The sequence below is a fragment of the Clinocottus analis genome, unplaced genomic scaffold (assembly GCF_023055335.1).
Source record: "Clinocottus analis isolate CAN_PGR_092001 unplaced genomic scaffold, fCliAna1.0.p SCAF_1, whole genome shotgun sequence".
Taxonomy (NCBI): domain Eukaryota; kingdom Metazoa; phylum Chordata; class Actinopteri; order Perciformes; family Cottidae; genus Clinocottus; species Clinocottus analis.
The window spans coordinates 3,728,527-3,747,469 of record NW_027175820.1 but is presented as its reverse complement, the minus strand read 5'-3'; the positions used below and the strand labels follow the sequence as shown (position 1 = coordinate 3,747,469).

Sequence of the window (18,943 nt, the reverse complement as noted above, 5' to 3'; positions counted from 1 at the left end):
ATATGAAAAAGGCCCATCTTGTGGCTTCATCTGACCACCTCTTGGTCTGATGCCATTTAGATGCCTCCAAAAATGTATGTATGCAAAAACTCCTTTGTGTATAGGATGCAATAGTCCCCAAGAGTCATTAATTTGGCCAATGCAATCTTAACACTATTATCACCACTTGAGTTCTTGCTTGTAGTCGTCCCAAGCACTATTACTTGTGATATTGTGCTTACATGGAGCGTCTTGCTCATTGAATTAGTGTCTAATCAAATTCCCACAAAGTAATTGCCGCACAGCAAACCTGGGGCCAGGCAGATTTACAGCGCCGGAGGACAGGTTGGTTTCTCCAGCTTTAGGCAAAAATATACCAAGGTTTTCATGTGTCATCTGCTCTGTGCAAAGGTCTGAGTACATGAGCAATAAAGAGAGTGGCACGAGCAGAGGGTCAGCAGGGGTCCGCTGCTCATCGTTGCCCAAGGGCTCCCAAAAGGAGTTAATCCAGCCTCGGAGACAGTCGGGTATGTTTTTTTTGGGGGGGAAACTAACCATAGCAACCCATGATTACCACATCTCAAAAACTGAGAGTGGAAAGTTAACTTGTACAGTATGCATCCAAGTTTGTTTCGCAATTGAGGGCATCTCTGCCAGGCAACAGCAATTACAGTGTCGACGCCGCGCGAGCCGGAGCCCCAGTTCTGCCTTATAGAATCTGACATATATCAGCGGGGAACAACAAGTGCAAGGTTGTCACCCGAGGGACTCTTCCACTATGTGACAAAAGTGAGAAGATAATTTGATTTACTGTTTAGTCGGGCGACCTCTGTCAGACTAGCAGCCATACACAGCAGTGGGGCGCATGAAGATTGACTACAAATGAGCCTGCTGACCTGCCGGGGGTCGCACATTCCAGAAAAACAATTTGTGCTATCATTTAGCGGGAGCTATCAGTTGGTAAAATGTGTTCCGTGGCAGATTTTATTTCTTATTTATACATTTATTTTTCCTGACTAATGGATCAGGTGCATGAAGATAGCAGCTTCCAGGTTTAACGTCACTTCCAAATGCCGGAGGGCGAAAGCATTTGGAACAACCAGAAGCACTCGGGCAAGTTTGAAAAAAAGGTATGTCGCAATGTGGAATCGGACGATAAGACTTCTGGTATTTCAGATTTTCTACATCAAATGGATCTAATCTTTTGACTGGTATCCATATTGTTTTAATTACGTGAACATTATCAAGTAGAGCAATTCCCTTTATTTTATTTTTATTGTGTGTGTGTGTGTGTGTGTGTGTGTGTGTGTGTGTGTCAGCTCTATATATAGGTGTCATGTGCAAGTGGATTTGTGTGATTGTGTGCCTTTGACTTCAGTGAGGCACAGCCAGTAATTGATACGATCAAAAGCTTTTGTCATCAATGAAAAACTCTCCCAATCAGATAAAACTGAACAGAAGTCTAATCTTCCAACAAGATTAACAAAGAGGAGACAATGTTCAAAAATAAATAACTAAAAAAGGAAATAAGAATAAAGAAGACGAAGGAAGAAAAAAAAAGCAAAGAAATGGGAAATTGTGTTATGTGTAATCTCCTTTACTCATGAAAAAATAACCAGAGTATTACTGTAACACAACACCACAATTTACATAGCAGACTAATTAAAATAATGAAGGCCTTTCTCATTCAAACAATGTTATCTCCCGGAGATGGGAGTAAGAAATCAGGATTAAAACACAATGGTCTCCATGTCATATTTTTTCCCTTTGATAAAACAGATAATGACAGACAACAGATTATGTCGCATTAATCTAATCATATCTTAACAGATGGAATCATACACACTGTCTGTCTATGTTACCGGCCTATAGGCCAAATATGCATATTATTTCAACAGCGCTGTTGGCTGCATACTTCTAAAAGTTTAATTGTCACAACTTCATAATGTCAAACTGATAAACGCACACTCTTGAGAGCGGACGTTTTAGACTCAAGCGTCAACTTTTAGGGATGAAGAGTTGCCTTTGACATCAGATACTTTTTGAAGCCCAGGAAAAGGTGCTCGGGAAACGATAAGCGTTTGACTCCCCCTCTAACCCTCCCGCCCCTGTCCCCGTTTATGTGTTTTCCTATCTTGCTGCTGTTTTGGGGTGCAAGTTCAGCATAAAGCTGTAATAATAGAATGTTGAGTCAACTGGGTTAAAAGCAAAGTTTTGCTTTGCACAGCAGCAGGAAACACGGCGAATGAGGTGGTTATAGCAGTCAGGGAGCACAGTATGGGACATATATTGGTCCCCGTTATATTTTGTCTTCATGACACTGTTTGATGATGCATAACCCTGCCAGAAATTCTGTTTTTAATATTCAGAACAGCTTTCCTGATGTTTTGGCCAATGCTGGATTACGGAACATGCCCACAAACCCAAGGGCACAAAGGCCCAGGTTCACAAAGGGTCAGGGGCACAAAGCCCCAGGTTCAGAAATGGTCAGGGGCACAAAAGCCCAGGTGCACAAAAGGGTCAGGGGCACAAAGGCCTAGGGGCACAATGGCCCAGGTTCACAAAAAGGTCAGGGGCGCCCTTTGTTCTTCACATGAAACATGACAATGTCACTCAAAGAGACGTGTACAAACCAGGAAGGGCCTTAATTTGACAACAAGAAAGGGACAAAACAACCACAGACAAAAATGCCCGAACAACTAGCCCAACGCAATTACAACGTGACACAAAATGACCACAGCTGCATAATCTGAGCGCAAAGTAAGGTACAAGGTGAAAAATGGGTTGTATTTAATCTATTGATCATTAGTGTTTTGAGCATGACATGCTGCATTCAGCAAATTGAACAAGTGAGCCGTTTTCTGCAGTGACAATGTTACTTTTGAAACTCTGAAACGCCAACAGATATGAATTGAACCCAAATATCTAGTTAGATCAAATCGTGTTGTGGATTTTGTAAATAATCACAGCTTTCTTTTTTTCAATACATGTTAGTAATTAGACATTTTTTGGATCACAAGTCTGCAGCAATCCTCCGCTGCCGCCACTGGAATCTAATTCAACAAATACAATCAGGCGAATGATGTTAAGAGGATCCCCGATCTTTATCTGCAACTGTGACTGCAAGTACCGATTTTAGAGGTAAAAAAAACAAACTGTCCAGCATTTAAATGTTGATTTAGAATTTGAACGTTAACTTTAAAATAATCAGAACAGCCCTTTAATTGGGAAGTTCTCATTTAGTGGTGAAAATTAGTTTTTTTTGCCGCCACAATATCAATGTCATTAACATCCGCATTGTGCTGCATCTTAGAATTGAGGCATTTCAACAACTCCATTAATGTGGCATCCATTGGTGCTGCAGCAAGGGATAGTACATTAACATTCTGCTCTTGTAATATCTGATATTGGTTTGCTTTCACATTTCAAATCTGTATTTGAAATAAATTGATAAATAACGCATTTATGATCAAATCATCACACCAAAAAAATGTGAGATTTGGTTCAATTTTGGTTGCCATATGAGACAATATGTGACAAAGGAGATGAAGAAGAGGAGAGTACCTGATAGACACGGATTGAACACAGTACTTTAGCATTCAAAAGGAGCCATTTTCACACAATAGAAGCTGAAGTCATGAGAGCATCGAGCATAAAACTGCTTTATCAACGTCAAAGCTCTTTTTTTTCCACGGGGTTTTACTCCGGCTGCTGAAAATAAAAATAATAATGAAAAAGTTAAGGTAACTCTGATTGCACTCATTTTCTTTATTTTGACCAGACAAGACCCTTTTGGTAGAGGACAGTATCTGATTTTCATTCAAACAACTTCAAATTAACTTAAAACTGGAAAAACGGCAATGATTGGGTAAAAATCTAAAGACATTTGGGCTCGGCTAAGTCCCCGAAGATTGGCGATTCTACCAAACAGAAACCAGGAATCCATTGCAGAGTAAGCTAACGGCTCTCTAAAGTGATACTTAGATCATTTACGGTAGAATTGTACGAGACGAGACACATATTAACAACAAAGATCTAAATTAAAGCTCTTGATATTTTGTCCCAATGAGACAAGGTCCAGAATCACTGGATCCTACAATTCTCATAATGCAACCAATAGCAACTTTTCGACTGTCATCTGCATCAGAAAACCACACCCATTCAGCAATATTTATAAAAATATATTTCACAAAGTAGGAAACAATACAGGGTATCTTAGATTACAGTACAGGGAGTAAATAATTGAACATACACATTTATAAGCATTAAAGCACAGTACAAAATATGATCTGCATGTAGGACTATTCCATATATATTGTTTAGTCTACAGAGAACTGCCATAATACTGTGTCAGTACAAACTGAGTATGCACGCAGCTGTAGTGCCATTGAAATTCTCATTATGTGCAAGAGCTAACGTGCAGAGACAAACCTACCACCTCATTGAAAGCTAATGACGTTAGCAGTAACTCTATGTACAGAACAAGTCTTTTTTTTACTGATATCATACAGTGTAAGCACAATATGCACATGGTTTGGATTTTGTCTTCATTTTTCCTGGGCTAATGCAATCTGCGTTTCCTAAATGAGATTTTAATGTTTGGAGTGAGTCACATACTCGGGTATCAATTGGACTATTGTGCTCAGACGCTCACTGGCTGTACCTCAGGATATATTGTGAGATATATTTTACACAGAATTAGCACGTGTCAGAAAGGTCCCGTTCCTGCAGTCCCAATTAATTAGATCGTCCGTATTGTTGCAGTTACTTAGAGCTCGTTTCTGCTTGCTTATCTATTCTATAGCGTCAACCGCAATAGATGATATGATCTGCTATGAAAGAGTGTTCGAGTGGTTGGAAAAACAGCTGAATGTGAAATAATCTAAACACATTCACTTCAAATTGTCAGCACAGGGAAAGAAAAAGTAAAAGATTTAAGAACGGAAATACAGAAAACTCAAAAAAAACAACGATAATGAAGAATCAACACATCTCGTGTCAAAAAAACAAACAAAAACAGTAGATTACAATTGTATTTAACGTTGCTTCTGTAAAAAGAAGGCCTCAGAGTTTCTACATTTGTCTTTTTTGTCTTCACGTCAGTCTTTTATAGGCTAGTAACACTTGCGACCCACACCTGTAGCGTGTAAATACAAAGAGTTGTATAAAGCAAGCCTCTCTGGGCTTTATAGTTTATAAATGTGGCCACCAGAGAACATATCAAATGCTAACAAATTCACCTTAAAGCCAATACTGGTTTGTGTTTTTGCTTTTCTTTTTTCTTTTTTTTTTCAAATCACACATACATTCATCATTGTAATGTAGACCATATATTGCTTTTTCATCGTCATTTCGTCTCACAACACCGCTCAGCTGGGCGGCTTCGGGAGAGACGTGAAACAAGAGTCCCTCTGCAGCTCCTGAGGTCCATCTTGCCGTCCATGGAGCATGGCGTGTCCGCTCGAGCTCCAGAGAGAACCCGACGTTATCCACAGCGAGTTCCCCATTTGCCGGGCGACCACCAGCAATCCCAGGGTTTTTTCTGCTACTGGCAGTCACAGCAAATGACTAACACCCAAAATACTGCTAGACACTCCACAACGGAATCTAAGATACACTCCACAAGAATCATAGAGCTCCTAAGAAAGACATTGTTTGGCTCAACAATTACAATGCGCTTGACGTAGTGGATGACGACTGCTATACCTCACTCTAACAAGAATACAAAAAGGTGGCCTCCCTTTGTTATTAACTGTTTTTTTAGTTTTTTTAAACTTTTTTGAACACCTGTTTCTAAAAGCCAGCAACCCCCCCTAGCGTTTAATACACAAGTATGTGGACGGAAAAGAAATCGGGAAAAAAAAGTCTCTTTTTTTCTTCTAACAAACAAAAGGTCAGGTCTCGCGGTCGCTCTCGCCCACAGAGTAGAGCTCCCCAAGTCTCCTGAAGCGCGGGCCCCACTCTCTGAGATAGTCATAGTTCTGGTCCGAGTCCGACGACGCCGTCTCCAGCGAACTGAGGGAGCCGGCGATGGATCCCCGGCCCTCGTATCCATAGATCTGGATGGAGTCGTAAGGCGGCGCCGTGGGATCATTGTCTGCCTCGTGGAGCCGCACATTGATGAATTCGTCCACGTCCACGCCGTTCGGGCCCGAGTGCTGGCCCGCCCGCGGCATGAACTGCAGGTCGGGCTTGATGTCCTTGCGCGGCAGGTAACCGTTGATGCCGTCCGGGTTCTGCAGCGTGGCGATGTCGAAGGCCTCCGTGTCCTCCTCGCCGCCTCCCTCGTCATCGTAGCGGATGATGTTCTCCCTTACATCCTCATCATCCTTTATAATCAGAGGCTCATTCTTGTGTCTCCTCAGGGTCACAAAAAGTACTACTATTACTGTCAGAAAGACACACGGAAAGAAAAAGAGGAAGGAAGAAGAAGAAGTCTAGGTCAAGCTTTTGACAAGGGGATTTGCTGTTAGTGCAAGCAGATAATTCATTGAGGCGAGATAAGAAAAAGGCTGAAAGTGCATCCGTTCACTGTAATAATACCGCAATGCAAGAAAGAAATACCTCACCTAACAGCAGGATAATGCAGGCCAGGATGGCGATGAGAGCTCCCATGCTCAGGCCGATGGGTAGGACGTAGGCCTCCACGTTGCAAGACTGGACAACGCCGTCCTTACTGCACCCGCACACTCGGATGGTCAAGGTGTTGGTGCTGCTCATCGGCGGGCTCCCGTTGTCCGTCACAATGATGGGCAGGAAGTACATCTCCTGCTTCTGTCGCCGGAAGGTATCGTGCTTGGCCAACACACTGATTGAATTGTCTGTCAGAGAGAGAGAGAGAGGTAAAGCCAGAGATGAATGTGTGTGTTTGTTATTCACGGGAGCAACGCTTCTGTTGCTCTACCGGGTGAGGACCCGTGCGGCATGAGGGGTAAACTAATTTCACATCAATCGTCACTCGCCTGTGTCGTTCTCACATTCCAAGATGGATTTCAGCCACCTTCCTTTTTTCATCCCTCGACAGTCCAATTTGGGAATTCTGAAGGAAGGCGAGCCTGAGTCTACACCCCTCCCCTCCCCGTCTCTTTGAAAAGCCGAAGGAATGAAGGGACCGCGGCGGGCGACACTGACTTAGAAGATGGCACATGTTGACCCAGAAAGGTGCCAGCTGCTCTTTGATGACACTTCTGTGAAGCTGTCTGCTCATTAGCTGGCTCTCCTTACCCTGCTCACATTATCAAACACTCGCTTCCACATAAGAATCTACTCCCGCTGATCTCGTGGAAAACGTACAAGACTCCCGATGGTCTAACCTTTGCCTCTGCTCGAGGGGGCACCGAGGGGGGAGGCGACCGAAACTGATCTGGTGATATAGAGCGACGGGCCCGCGTTGACAGAGCAAACTTAATCAAAGGCTGGGATGCTTCGTGATGGAAGTGTTTGCTCTGCACAATCTGTAATTCATGTGAGCATATGCTCAGATTTATTTTCTTAAGAGTGCTGCCACAAAGTGGTACGCTCTTGCTTTGTGAGCACCAACTTGTCCCATTTCATTTGGATCATTCGGCAGTATCCATGATGCTGTAATAAACCATTAGGGCTTGTGCTTGCATACAGGTCATTGTCATTTTTTGGTGACTATTGATGTTAAAAATAGAATTAAACATTTCCTGCTTTCCCTTCATCCACAGAAAAAAAAAGTCTGCTTCTCAAAGAGAGCAGCCGCTGTACCGATCACCTCTCTTTTTCTTTTTCTTTTTACACATTAGGGCACATTAAAAGTGTTTCATCTCGCGTCTGATAGATTCAGATAAAAGAAAAACTGTTTACATTTTAAATATTAATCATCACCATAACAAAAGCAAAAGCTTACTCGAATACATTTTTTCGCTATAAATAACTTAATATGTGGGAGGTTTCCAAATGACAGCGGTGACAGCAGAAGTGACACCGACCGTCTGAAAAACTTTCTTTCACTTCTCAAGTCTCTGAAGATGAAGTGAGCAACGGCACACGGCACATACGAGCCAGTACAGAGAAGAAGAATAACACGAACAAAGCTGCCGCACTAAGTGCGCCTGATTTCTTCACACTACCCTGTGTTTAAAAGGACTGTTATGCATAATGTGCCGTGGTGTTGTGCATATTTAATTATATGTGTAAATGGAACAGTGTATGCAACACTGACATTAATTAAATAATTGGTCGCGACTTAAGTATTCTCTATACATTCTACCTACTAAATATTATACACAAATGCATTCAGAGGACTCAAAAATTACTCTTTGATTGGGTTTTGTTTATTCTCTATTGTAGTAGTGAAAAAGCCTATTAGAGATACACGAGAATGCTCCTTTAGCCTCCAACTGTTCTAGCAGAGACACAATGAAAGCACACCGGCTCTTCAATATGAAGCACACACGCTAAGGACATTGTTGTCTTGGTAGAAGTATTACAGAAAATTTACAACAAGAATTCTAAACTGACATTTGGCAGAGAGGTTTTTACGCTGTCCACTGTGCTTTAGCTAGCTAGCTAATTAGCCTGCGCAATTAGAACTCCTTAGCGAGCGCTCGACGTGGATGTTTGTTCGTTAGCTCCTTCAGGAGACACGTTGCCGTGTTGACAGGCTGGAAGGGAACTTTACACACAAAGCTAAAGGGGTTTTGTCCCGGTTGTTGAGTGGCTATTAGTGTCGCTGTCAATTAATAATTTAACAATAATGTGCATTGCCTTACCTTACTGTAAACAAGTTAAATATGAAATAGTAACACCAGCTATTTGGGGGGAAAAACATGACATTTATCTATCTGTGTGGACAGAAACTTTCTCAAAGAGTGATGTGACTGGTCCGTTGTGGTGCCGTCATGAAGCCAAGAAATATATATTTCTAGTCTTTTGGGAACAAAATACAAATGAATATGCTGTAGCCGAATAAAACATCACTGTATTATAGTTCAGTTGGCGTAATTAGAACGTTATTAGTTAAACTTAAAATGTGCGAATGTAACTTTTACTAAACAGCAGACTAGTGATGCTCATTGTGTGATGCTAACGGCTGAAACATTAGCATCCGCAGATAGAAGGGATAAAGTAACTGAACTGACTCTGAGTTTTGCCAACATTAGTCGCTGCAAGTTAGGCCGCATCTGCATTTTGTTGCCGAGGAGTTTAACTTCAGAAAGAAGACCGTGTGTATCAGCAGAATTTTATTCTTGGCAGCGTGGTGGATGTATGTTGCCTCAATTACTGAGTCTGGGCCGCTCTGCTCTGTTGCAAACCCCCGCCTGCTGAACGCAGAGTTGTCAGAGTGCTCGATATCTTGTGTACAGCTGGTCAGAAGCTCAGCCATCTTCCTCGGGTTGTGGGCAGCCCTTAACCTCTTCGCTGTGCAATCCCTTCGATTAGAACCATCATCGCAAACAAAAGCAAAGCCAGCGAGGCTCGCAGGAGGCTGACGCTTTACACACAAGTGTCTCCCACAGCTGCCGATCCAGATAGAAATAGTCGCTGAAGTGCTGGGGGATACGGTGAAGAGGGATTTCTTTTCTCTGTTTGCAATTGGCAATACCACAGACAAGTGGCCGTTGTTGTATGCATTATAAAGAGCTTGAAACACAACATATGTTTACTGTGGTTTCAGGCAAATTAGAAAAAATGCGGGGTTCTTTCTTCTTCTGCTTTTGGTGGTGAAACATTTCGAGCAAGGTTTTTATCTGTTACATCATCTTAAGAAACTATTAAATCTCTTCTTAACAAAAAGGCCAGGGTTCAGGAACCTGCGAGTTTAATACACTTTGAGCTTGATCCGCTGTTAATACTGAGTACTTTGCGGCAAGCCTGTTAAAGAGCCCTTCATTTTTGACTTTCCATTTCCAGACAGGGTTATTGTGCGTGTGTGACAGAAGAAAGAAAAAAAAAACATGATTAATTTTCCCTTGGTTACTGCTCAACGTCTGTGATTATTACACTTCCTGCCCGCTAACATACCTATTTCCGAAGAAAAAGGTTTGTCAAAAGACCGACTCGTCCATTTGATGACCTGATTTTTACGGACTCCTCGCAGTAGGTTGGCCTGCAGCCTCGGCGGCGAAACAGAAGGCTAGTGCCATATGAAGATTATCTGCCCCGAGCTGAAAGCATTACACAATGTCATCCTGAACACAGCCTGTTCGGAGCCGGTTATGGAGGAGGAGGGGAGGAGAGGCAGGAGAAAGGGAATGGAACGAAGACAAACGGGCAAATAAACCAATTTGAGTATTTAGCAAATAAATTCAGCACCATCTGCCGCGCTGCGACGCAGCTCCTAGGACGTCACCCTACATTGAGCTACAAGACTACCGGGGAAAAAGCCATTTGGATCCCAGTCATTTAGTTTCCCTCAAAACGCACTGGGGAGTAAAAAAGAAGCTGGTGTCCACACAATTTCACATCTGCTAATTGTGAGCTACACTGATCCACCAGATTTCATCTCGAGCACGGCTAACACGGGCGGGTTGGAGATTAGACTGGAAAGCCATTGGAGAAATTTACAGAAACTTCCGTCATTCTGCCAGAAAAAAAAAAGAAAGAAAAAAGAATGAAGGAAAAAAGTGATTTCTCTGCGATTCCTTTTGTTGCTCACCTTGGTTGTTCTTGATGGTGAAATTGGGATTGTTGAGCATCTCCGGGACCAGACGATAGTCAAAGTAGTGGCCCTGGATCGGGTCGTCTTTGTCCACCGCGCTGACGGTCTGGATCACCTGCGTGTGAGAGACGAGAACGACGTGCAGTGGAACGACGTGCAGTGGGGGGGCTCAAAGTCATCAGAGGAGGCAGCCTATTCATTACTCTGTTTTTCCTGCCGCAGATTGCCTCAGTCTAATACTGGCTGGATCACGCCTGATGAAATATATGCCCTATTCATTCCTGGAGTTTGAGATTATTATCAATGAGGTCCTGTCTAGTCTGGCACACTTTCAGGCTCCTGGCTCTATCTGTTAATCTGTCATCATAGGTCTTATCGTGCCATACGTCTTTATGATTGATTGGAAATTAGAATTCTGGCCCTGCAGGACAGTTCCCCTTCTTTTTTCACGGCTTCTCGTTTTCCTTTCAATAGAGCTCCCTATTGTACGTACACACAGGTCCCCTGAATGAGGTCGATTGATGAGAAGGAGAATGCTAAGTACTTGTCCAGATATTTTGGCATGGGGGAGGCATTGAGCCATCTGGAGGAGGACATGAAAGACGGTCTTGAATTATGATCCACTCTGATCAATCCTGACTGCTCTCATTTCCCCTCTGCTCCATGCACACACACACACTGTGTCAAGGGAGGGGGGAGGGGTACTCCCACCTCTGTGGTTTCCCAGGGAAATAAATAAGCTATAATTCACTGTGGCCAATCATTACATGGGAGGAGAGAGAGAGAGAGAGAGAGAGAGAGAGAGAGAGAGAGAGAGAGAGAGTTTTGATGAATGAAATGCTCTTTTCTTACCTGTCCAGGTTTTCCATTTTCACACAGGAAGGCCTCGTATTCGGTTGCAAATTCAGGGGCATTGTCATTAATGTCCATCACTCTGATGGCCACAATGGCTCTCGATATCTGACTGTGGTTTCCTAGTGAGAAGTAAAATAGACAGATAGATAGATAGATAGATAGATAGATAGATAGATAGATAGATAGATAGATAGATAGATAGATAGATAAGACAATGAGCAAAATATAAACTACCACAAATAACACGGTTCCACATGAGGTTCGAGGTAAATTCTTTGACCTAGTTTAAATTTCCTTTGTTTTCAATCTTTATCTCTCCCTTCATGTCCTGAGCTGACGGTAGGACGGATGATAAGCCACATCAATCTACATTTCAGCTGGTATCAGCGATGCAAAACAGGATTCTAGGCAACAGAGGAGGAAAAAAAGAAAAGAAATCCCATTCAAAGTGCTTTTGAAAATCCCCTGTACACTGTAATGTTTAAAACATGAGGGTTAAAACATGCATATTAATCAGTCATTGGTATCTGGAGTTTAAAAAGACAATAAAAGGCAGTTTAATTTGATTAGATTTTGATTGAAATTATTCATCACTGGTAATTGACAGTCCGTTTTTGAGTGTCCCCGTCAACGGTTGCATTTATTAATCAGTAGTGCAAATGTCAACTTTTAAAGCAATAATGTATTCATGTGGCACCAGTGTCAGCGTAATAACACTGGTGGGTTTTTGTTGTCTATCCTATTGATTTATTGAATTGTTTGTCTTTGTGAGACTCGGTCCAACTGTCACCTCATAAGACGAATGAATAGCCAATAGCAAGTGAAGACTCGTAGAGCTTTTTCTCATTTAATCAAAGGGCTTTTTCAATCATAGTAACTGTTCAAATGTTTGGTTTGCAACTGGTTTCACAGAGGAGCGTTCACTGCAATTACAAGATAATGGAAAACTGAATTTGCTTTCATTTCCCAAGACTCTCTCGGGCCAATTGCTTGAAAAGACATCATCATGTTTATTAAAGAACTATCTATGCTAAAATGTAGTGTAACAGGAGCGCAAGCGCTGTAAAGTCAGCACATATACTCATTAATGTTATTAAGGAAATACATCTGAAGTTTGCTAACATTAGCTACCAAACGGAAAGCTACTATTTTTTTTTTTGCCATTGGATGTTTCTGCAATCAATGGTTTACATTCATGAACCAAAGACATGTTTCATAATTCCATTCTATATCTCGTGGCACGTTGCAGAAACACACAATGCTACGTGATTAACGTGAAACGATTGGATGGGTTCAGGCAGCAAATCTACTTAAGGAGCCCTTTAGACCTCCGGGGTCCGTAAAAAAGATTCAGATGCTGCTAGATTCACCACTTCTCCGTGTGATCACACGTGATCCACGCGAGTAAAGTTATGTTTTCACAAGAGAAATGAAGAATTTCAGACGGCGAGCTTCAATTTTTCAGCTTCAGGGCCATATTATCACTTTACACTTTTGTCTTAGGACAATGGCGCCTCATTATCTAGAGAGCTGAGATTGTTATGCAATGTTTGACGTAACACATGGGTATGTATCTCATATGCAAGTGCTTATAGAAAGTGAATTTGAGAAATTTTGTAAAATTGAGAAAATGACCTCAGACCCCAGAGGGTAAGCCCTTACCCTAAACCCTAAACCCCTAATCCTATTTACCTTAGAGGTCAATAGGTTTGAAAATAAACGTGTTTTGTGGTCAAATAGAAACATTACTACTTTATGCCACAACCATAACAATGCTACTGTTGTAAATTAATAACACCTGCTCTCACAACAACGCTACGTAAAAAGCATAAAGTCAATATCTTTTGGCAGAGATCACTGACAGCGGCCTCCTGGGTGAAAGTCCTGTGTTTGTTTCACCCATCCACCACCCCGCCCACCTAAATCTTGTGGACTGTCGCGCTCATTATACTCATTATTATACCTGCTCTGTGCGTCGCTCGTGGTAATACATCACTCGCCCTGAAGGAAAAACATCCACATTGAACATTTCCTTGTTTTATTTCCGGTGTGATGCAACGCACCAGGCTGCTTATTGCCGATGAATTGAACTTCTCATCTGTGAAATGATCCGTGGTCTTTCTTCTTTAGATGTGTGTGTGTGTAGATATATATACACACACACACTAGTACTTTTATAGAATAATATCTATGTTTTTTTGTATCACCTTTTATTCTTTTGTATCTCAAATGAAACATCCGTTGCAGAGGGCAGAATGCCTCAGAGTATCAAGGGCACCAGACGCGCTGGGAGATGAGTTGAAGAAGAGGTAAGCAGTGAGGAGAGGAAATTGACAGTCTGATAGACAGTGATAGATGGATTAGGGCAGAGGGAGAGAGGTAGACAGAGCGCCCCCCCCCCCCCCCCCCCGCCCCCACCCCCCCTCAAAAGTGACTTTCGCCCAGCAGCAGACAGGGAATAGAGTCTGATTAGTCAGATGTCAACTGGTGCGAGGCGGCAGAACGCGCCTCCGTTTGGGTGGCAAATGGCATCAGGATAGAAGTGGGAACACATCTCTTCCTCTTCACGCCAGAGCAGACACCGGCTTCCCTCCCATCCGTGAAGAGGAGCAAAACTGCCATATTTATTTTGGCAAATTCCTATTAGGTGTTCTCAGAGATGCCACTATCTCCAGCCACAGTTACTTTGCCAGGAGGCATGAGCACGCTTTAAATGTACGGCGGTGCAAAGAAAATGACAAGGCAACCGGCTTATCAAATGAGACACATGCAATTCCTCCACCGGGGCTGCTACGATGGCGGGATTTGTCTGTGCTGCACGGCCAAAACATTATGACAGCGTTTGGGCTTTCATTTACTCCGACAATTAATGTGTGTTTCCTTTGATTAAGGGAAGAAAGGGACGGATGGAAGATGAGGTACGGAGGGAGAAGGAGAGCGAGATGGAGAGAGGAAGAGGACGAGGGGGGGGATACAAGTTACAAGCTGTGTGCATTTCTATTCCAATAGCTTTAAGGGGTACATTAAGCTTTATCACAACATACAGCCCCCCTGAAACAATCTGTATGCAAATAGAGCCTTACATATGGTTGGAGCTGTTTGCAGCTCTGCCGGCAAGATTTTCGACGTAGTCAGTGAGTTCTGCGGTTCGCAGATGTTCTTTAATCTGTAATGGATGCTGGCGTTGGAGCAATCCACTCTGGAGCATGTCTTTAAAACTGTTTATTTGATACGTCTTAATGTTCTCGCACTTCCACAAATTGACTACTGAGCTGTTTAATTCAATCAAAACTCAGCAAATTAACGTATTTAATGCCTCCGTGGATTCAAACGCTAATTGTTTGTGCCATACTCTCGGAGCGATTAAACGCGCCGGTTTACAAAGCGCCGTTCTGTCGAACAGAGGATTGCGCGGAGCAGGTCAGTGACTCCTTTGACTGAGACAACCCCGGCGAAGTCGCTCAGCAGAAAGGAGACGCGCCGTGCGTGACTCCCTGCGCTTCCCCGTCGTTTTTTTTTTTGGGGGGGTTGTCGAGAGAGCGTGCATGCCCACGAATGTCTAACAGTATGATGATTTTTCAAAAACCGGGACATTACGATGCACGAGGTGCCGCGCTCACGGCGGGGGCGAGCCGAGTCGGGGGACGAGGTCACTTACTGACTTCCGTGGCGGTCACCGTGATGTTGTGCCACGTGTCCGTCTCCCGGTCCAGCGGCTTGGCCAGCGTGATCTTCCCGTCGTCCACGTTGATGTTGAACTGCCTCTCCAGGTCCGTGTGCCGATCGATGAAGTACCTGCGAGGACAACCCATCGTCAGAAGGTCTTTTGGAGCCGATGCGACCCTTTGAGGCTTCGCCGTCTCACTTCGGCCGTGAAAAGAGATACCTGGAGATTAATGCCCGGGGAAAAAACTGGAGGGAATCAATAATCATCCGAGGCATAATTACAGCTTTCACACGAGCAGCGGAGGGAGAGAGGGAGGAGGGTCGGGGGGGGCGTTAAAGTGTTGTAAAGTCCAAGAAGATCATAGCTCCTGAGGAAAAATAAGGACCATTAGTACGTGTCGTGTCAGGGTAAGGGATGGGGTGTTGTTAACCCCGTTTGGGATCTGTCAACACTCAATGGCCCCCAAAGGCTTTGCATTAATGAGTTAGGACAGCACTGTGTCACACAGGAACTGGAACAACACGGGGCGGGAGGGGATAATGAATGCGATGGAGATGAACCAGTGACCGGCCTGTGATGTGTGACCTTGTCTGATCTTCAGCGAAATGGTTTTGTTTGCTTTTTTTCCAAAACCCTGCGAGCGGCTTTCGGGGGTCCTCGTCAACGAAAGCGGAGAAGAAAAAAAAAGACGCACACGTTTGAATTTAATCAAACGCTGTCGCAAAGGACACATTCGTGACGCGTTCTCCCTCCCTGTTTCTCGATGACCCCCGCCTGAGACACACTGGCTGTTTTGAGACTTGTACAGTGTTAAGTACACGGCGGCAAGAAGAAAAAAACTCCGGCAGCGGGTATGAAATTGGAATGCACATAAAAGAGAATATTCCGAAGCTGTGAAATTGCTCTTTCATGTTGCAGCATGCGCTGCGCCGATCCTTGGGACGAGCCCACACAAGGCTGACTAAAAAAAGAATTCTGTCATTACGGGTCATCTTTGCTTTCACGCGTCGGAGTCGCCGTGATGCGTGACCACAAACATCCCACTCACCTACGACGCTGGGCCGCGGTGAGCTCATTACAAGTGTTTTCCGTGCCTTCAGGACAAACTGTTTCTGTTCCTTATCTCTCGCTCTCTCTCTCTCTCTCTCTCTCTCTCTCTCGTTCGCACATCCCTCCCTCCTTCACCAACAATCAGAAAGTTTTCTCTCTCTTTCTCTTCCATCCAGCTGGGTGTCTCTTTCTAATCCTAACCCTTGCAGACCCCCGCCCCTCCCCTCCTTTCCCGTACTTCTCCACAGCGCCACCCGGCCCTGCCCCCCCCCCTTCCTTCCTGACCCTCTGGGTTCTGCGCCGTCCCGCGGTGGAACCGCTCGGGCCTATCGGTGCCGACCTGTTGGCAGGATCCCCGACAGTGTTTCTACGTGAGACGGAGGGAGGGGAGAAGGAGAGGAGGAGGAGGAGGAGGAGGAGGAGAGGAAGGGATACAGAAGAGGGATGGAAAGAGAAAAGAGTGGCAGACAAAGAAAGACAAAGTCACAATAACAACAATTTAATATGAAGGAGAGTGCCGCTCATACAAGAACGACGGGAGAATTAAATAAATAACGCGCTGGCCCAGATTCCAATTGTTGGGGAGATGTACCGAGCCGTGACATTTCCATTTTTGAGATGAAATGGTGTAAAATCCTCTAGACGCCGGGCTGGGAGAGGTCCATGAGGACCCCCCCACCCCCTTCTCTTCCCCCTCATCCTCCCTCCCCCCCCCACCACCACCATCCTCTCTCTTTCTCTCTTTGCCCTGCAGACGCACAGCACTTTCAAGACAGGCAGACAGCAGCAAACCACCTGGGAGCAGCCTCTCTCCCGCAGACTGAGTGGATCCCAGTCAAACTCTGACAGCCTCACGTGGAAGCGGGGAGACAGACCCTGAAATGTTCTGCCACCTGTCACTCAAACTGACAACGTGATGTGAAAAGAATTAAAAGCAAATACAAAAAAAAAAGAAAAAAGAAAAAGAAAGAAGATACCCCGGCGTTCTACGCGCGTGGCTTTCCTGAATCGTGTGAGCATGTGTGCAAATGTGTGCTCCCCCGCTCGCGCGTCGCCTCCTTTGAGCGCCGCCTCGCTCTTCACGGGCCTTTAGAACGCCACCGGGCTGACTCCAGTCCGACGGTGGAACATCCAGGCGGTGTTGTGCCCGATATTAGAAAGCAGTGAGGCGTCCTCGCATCTCGCCGCAATAGATTCAACCTCAATAACGCTAATCAAAACGCATCAGCGAGACAGAGGCTGTACTGTGCATAACCATGAGCAGTAATCTGCGAGATCATTATTCATTTTTCCACTCGTTGGCGGTCCGTCGGTGCGGCTCACAGATCGCCCGTCAATCAAGCGGTGCGGCCGGGAGATCTCCTCCGTTTGAGTTTCTGCGCTTGAAGATCTTTTGTCTCTTCGGCCCCGGTGGCTGTTATTGCTTGTGTTAAATTGTATCTGCATAAATCATGCATGTTCACATAAAGATGGGAGTCCTGTGTTTCCTGTCAATGCGTGAGGAGCAGAAACTGTGAACACAACTTGTATGTTTACGTACTGTCGTAGGTTTACGTATTATTGTACATTTACCTACTGTTTTGCGTTAACGTACTGTCGTACGTTTATGTACTAAAGTGTGTTTATGTACTGTTTTGCGTTCACGTACTGTTGTAAGTTTATCTACTGTAGTACGTTTATGTACTGTTCTACATATCTGTACTGTTTTACGTTTATGTACTAAATGTCTGGACTTTAGACGAAAGGGTCTTTTAGTAATTAAAAGGTGCAGTACACACATCGTACACACATCTACACACCGCGCTCAGTTCATTATTCATGAGGAACATATTGCTCAGCTTGTGAAAACAGATGTTTATTGTCATCTGTTGCTGAGAAAATAATCATCATGACGCCATTGTAGTTATCAGGTAAAGACAATGCTATTAAGTTGAATTTTGGGAAATGTAGAATCCATCGTTTTTAATGAATCCTGACCACGGAAGGGAAAGTCAAGTATGAAAGCACTTTTGTGAGCTCCAAACGGTTTAAATACTTAATCACTGGAGTGTGTTTTAAAAATTTAGAGAAAGGTTGGCTAACATTAGCCAGTTAATTGACTAATGGTGTGTTTTATCGATGCTGTACAAATGCAAGGGGTGAATCTATCTTTTCTTCTTTCAAGAGCTGATCAATCTGAGGGATTATAGCATAGCACAGTTGCCAAACACATTGCTGTCATGAGACAACATGCAATGCACTCTCATACTGATCTGCAACGGTTGGGCTCAAGCGAGCAGCCGGGGAAAGGCCTCCACGTAAGCGTGTCGTCTTTGTGCTTATTCACACGTGTGTTGAACCTGAGGGACTGCGTGCCTTTACAAGCTGAAGGGAATAGATGGAGAGCACACCTTTTGGAGAGAACAGAAACCTCTGTGACATTCCTGCTGGTTATTAGGTCAGTACTCCCACTGGGACGACCACAGATGCACAACTAATTTCTGCAGACCCCTGAATGCTGACCAGTCGCGTTTCAACGCTGCGTTTTGTTAAGGTTGGCCTTTTTTTGTTTTAACCTGGAAGGTGATTTTCCTTGAGAGCCATAAATAACAAAATAACAAAAGTCCTCCAGAATAGGTCTTCTTGACATTCAGCTCAGAACGACCTCCTTCACATGACAGTTGCTATTAGCATGCGGTGCGTTAGCTGACAGCCGCGCTAAGACAACACACGGGACGGAGCCTGCAGTGAGAAGCGAGCTTTAAAGAATTCCATTTCAATTGTCC

At 44.1% G+C, this 18,943-nt stretch overlaps 1 protein-coding gene across 2 annotated transcripts in view; it reads right to left on the bottom strand.

Annotated features, from left to right (window-relative positions):
* Positions 1–3,823: 3,823 nt before the first annotated feature.
* Positions 3,824–18,943, bottom strand: part of cdh8 (cadherin 8) — a 104,792-nt gene continuing 89,672 nt past the window's right edge. Inside the window, exons 8-12 of one of the 2 annotated variants that reach the window (XM_068577063.1) lie at positions 15,120–15,256; positions 11,459–11,580; positions 10,604–10,721; positions 6,549–6,800; positions 3,824–6,367 (exon numbers count right to left, since the gene is read on the bottom strand). In XM_068577063.1, coding sequence (XP_068433164.1) covers positions 5,874–6,367; positions 6,549–6,800; positions 10,604–10,721; positions 11,459–11,580; positions 15,120–15,256 — 1,123 coding nt within the window. In that variant the 3' untranslated portion in view covers positions 3,824–5,873. The remainder of the gene's footprint in view (positions 6,368–6,548; positions 6,801–10,603; positions 10,722–11,458; positions 11,581–15,119; positions 15,257–18,943) is intronic. The other variant, XM_068577072.1, reaches the window with a different exon arrangement.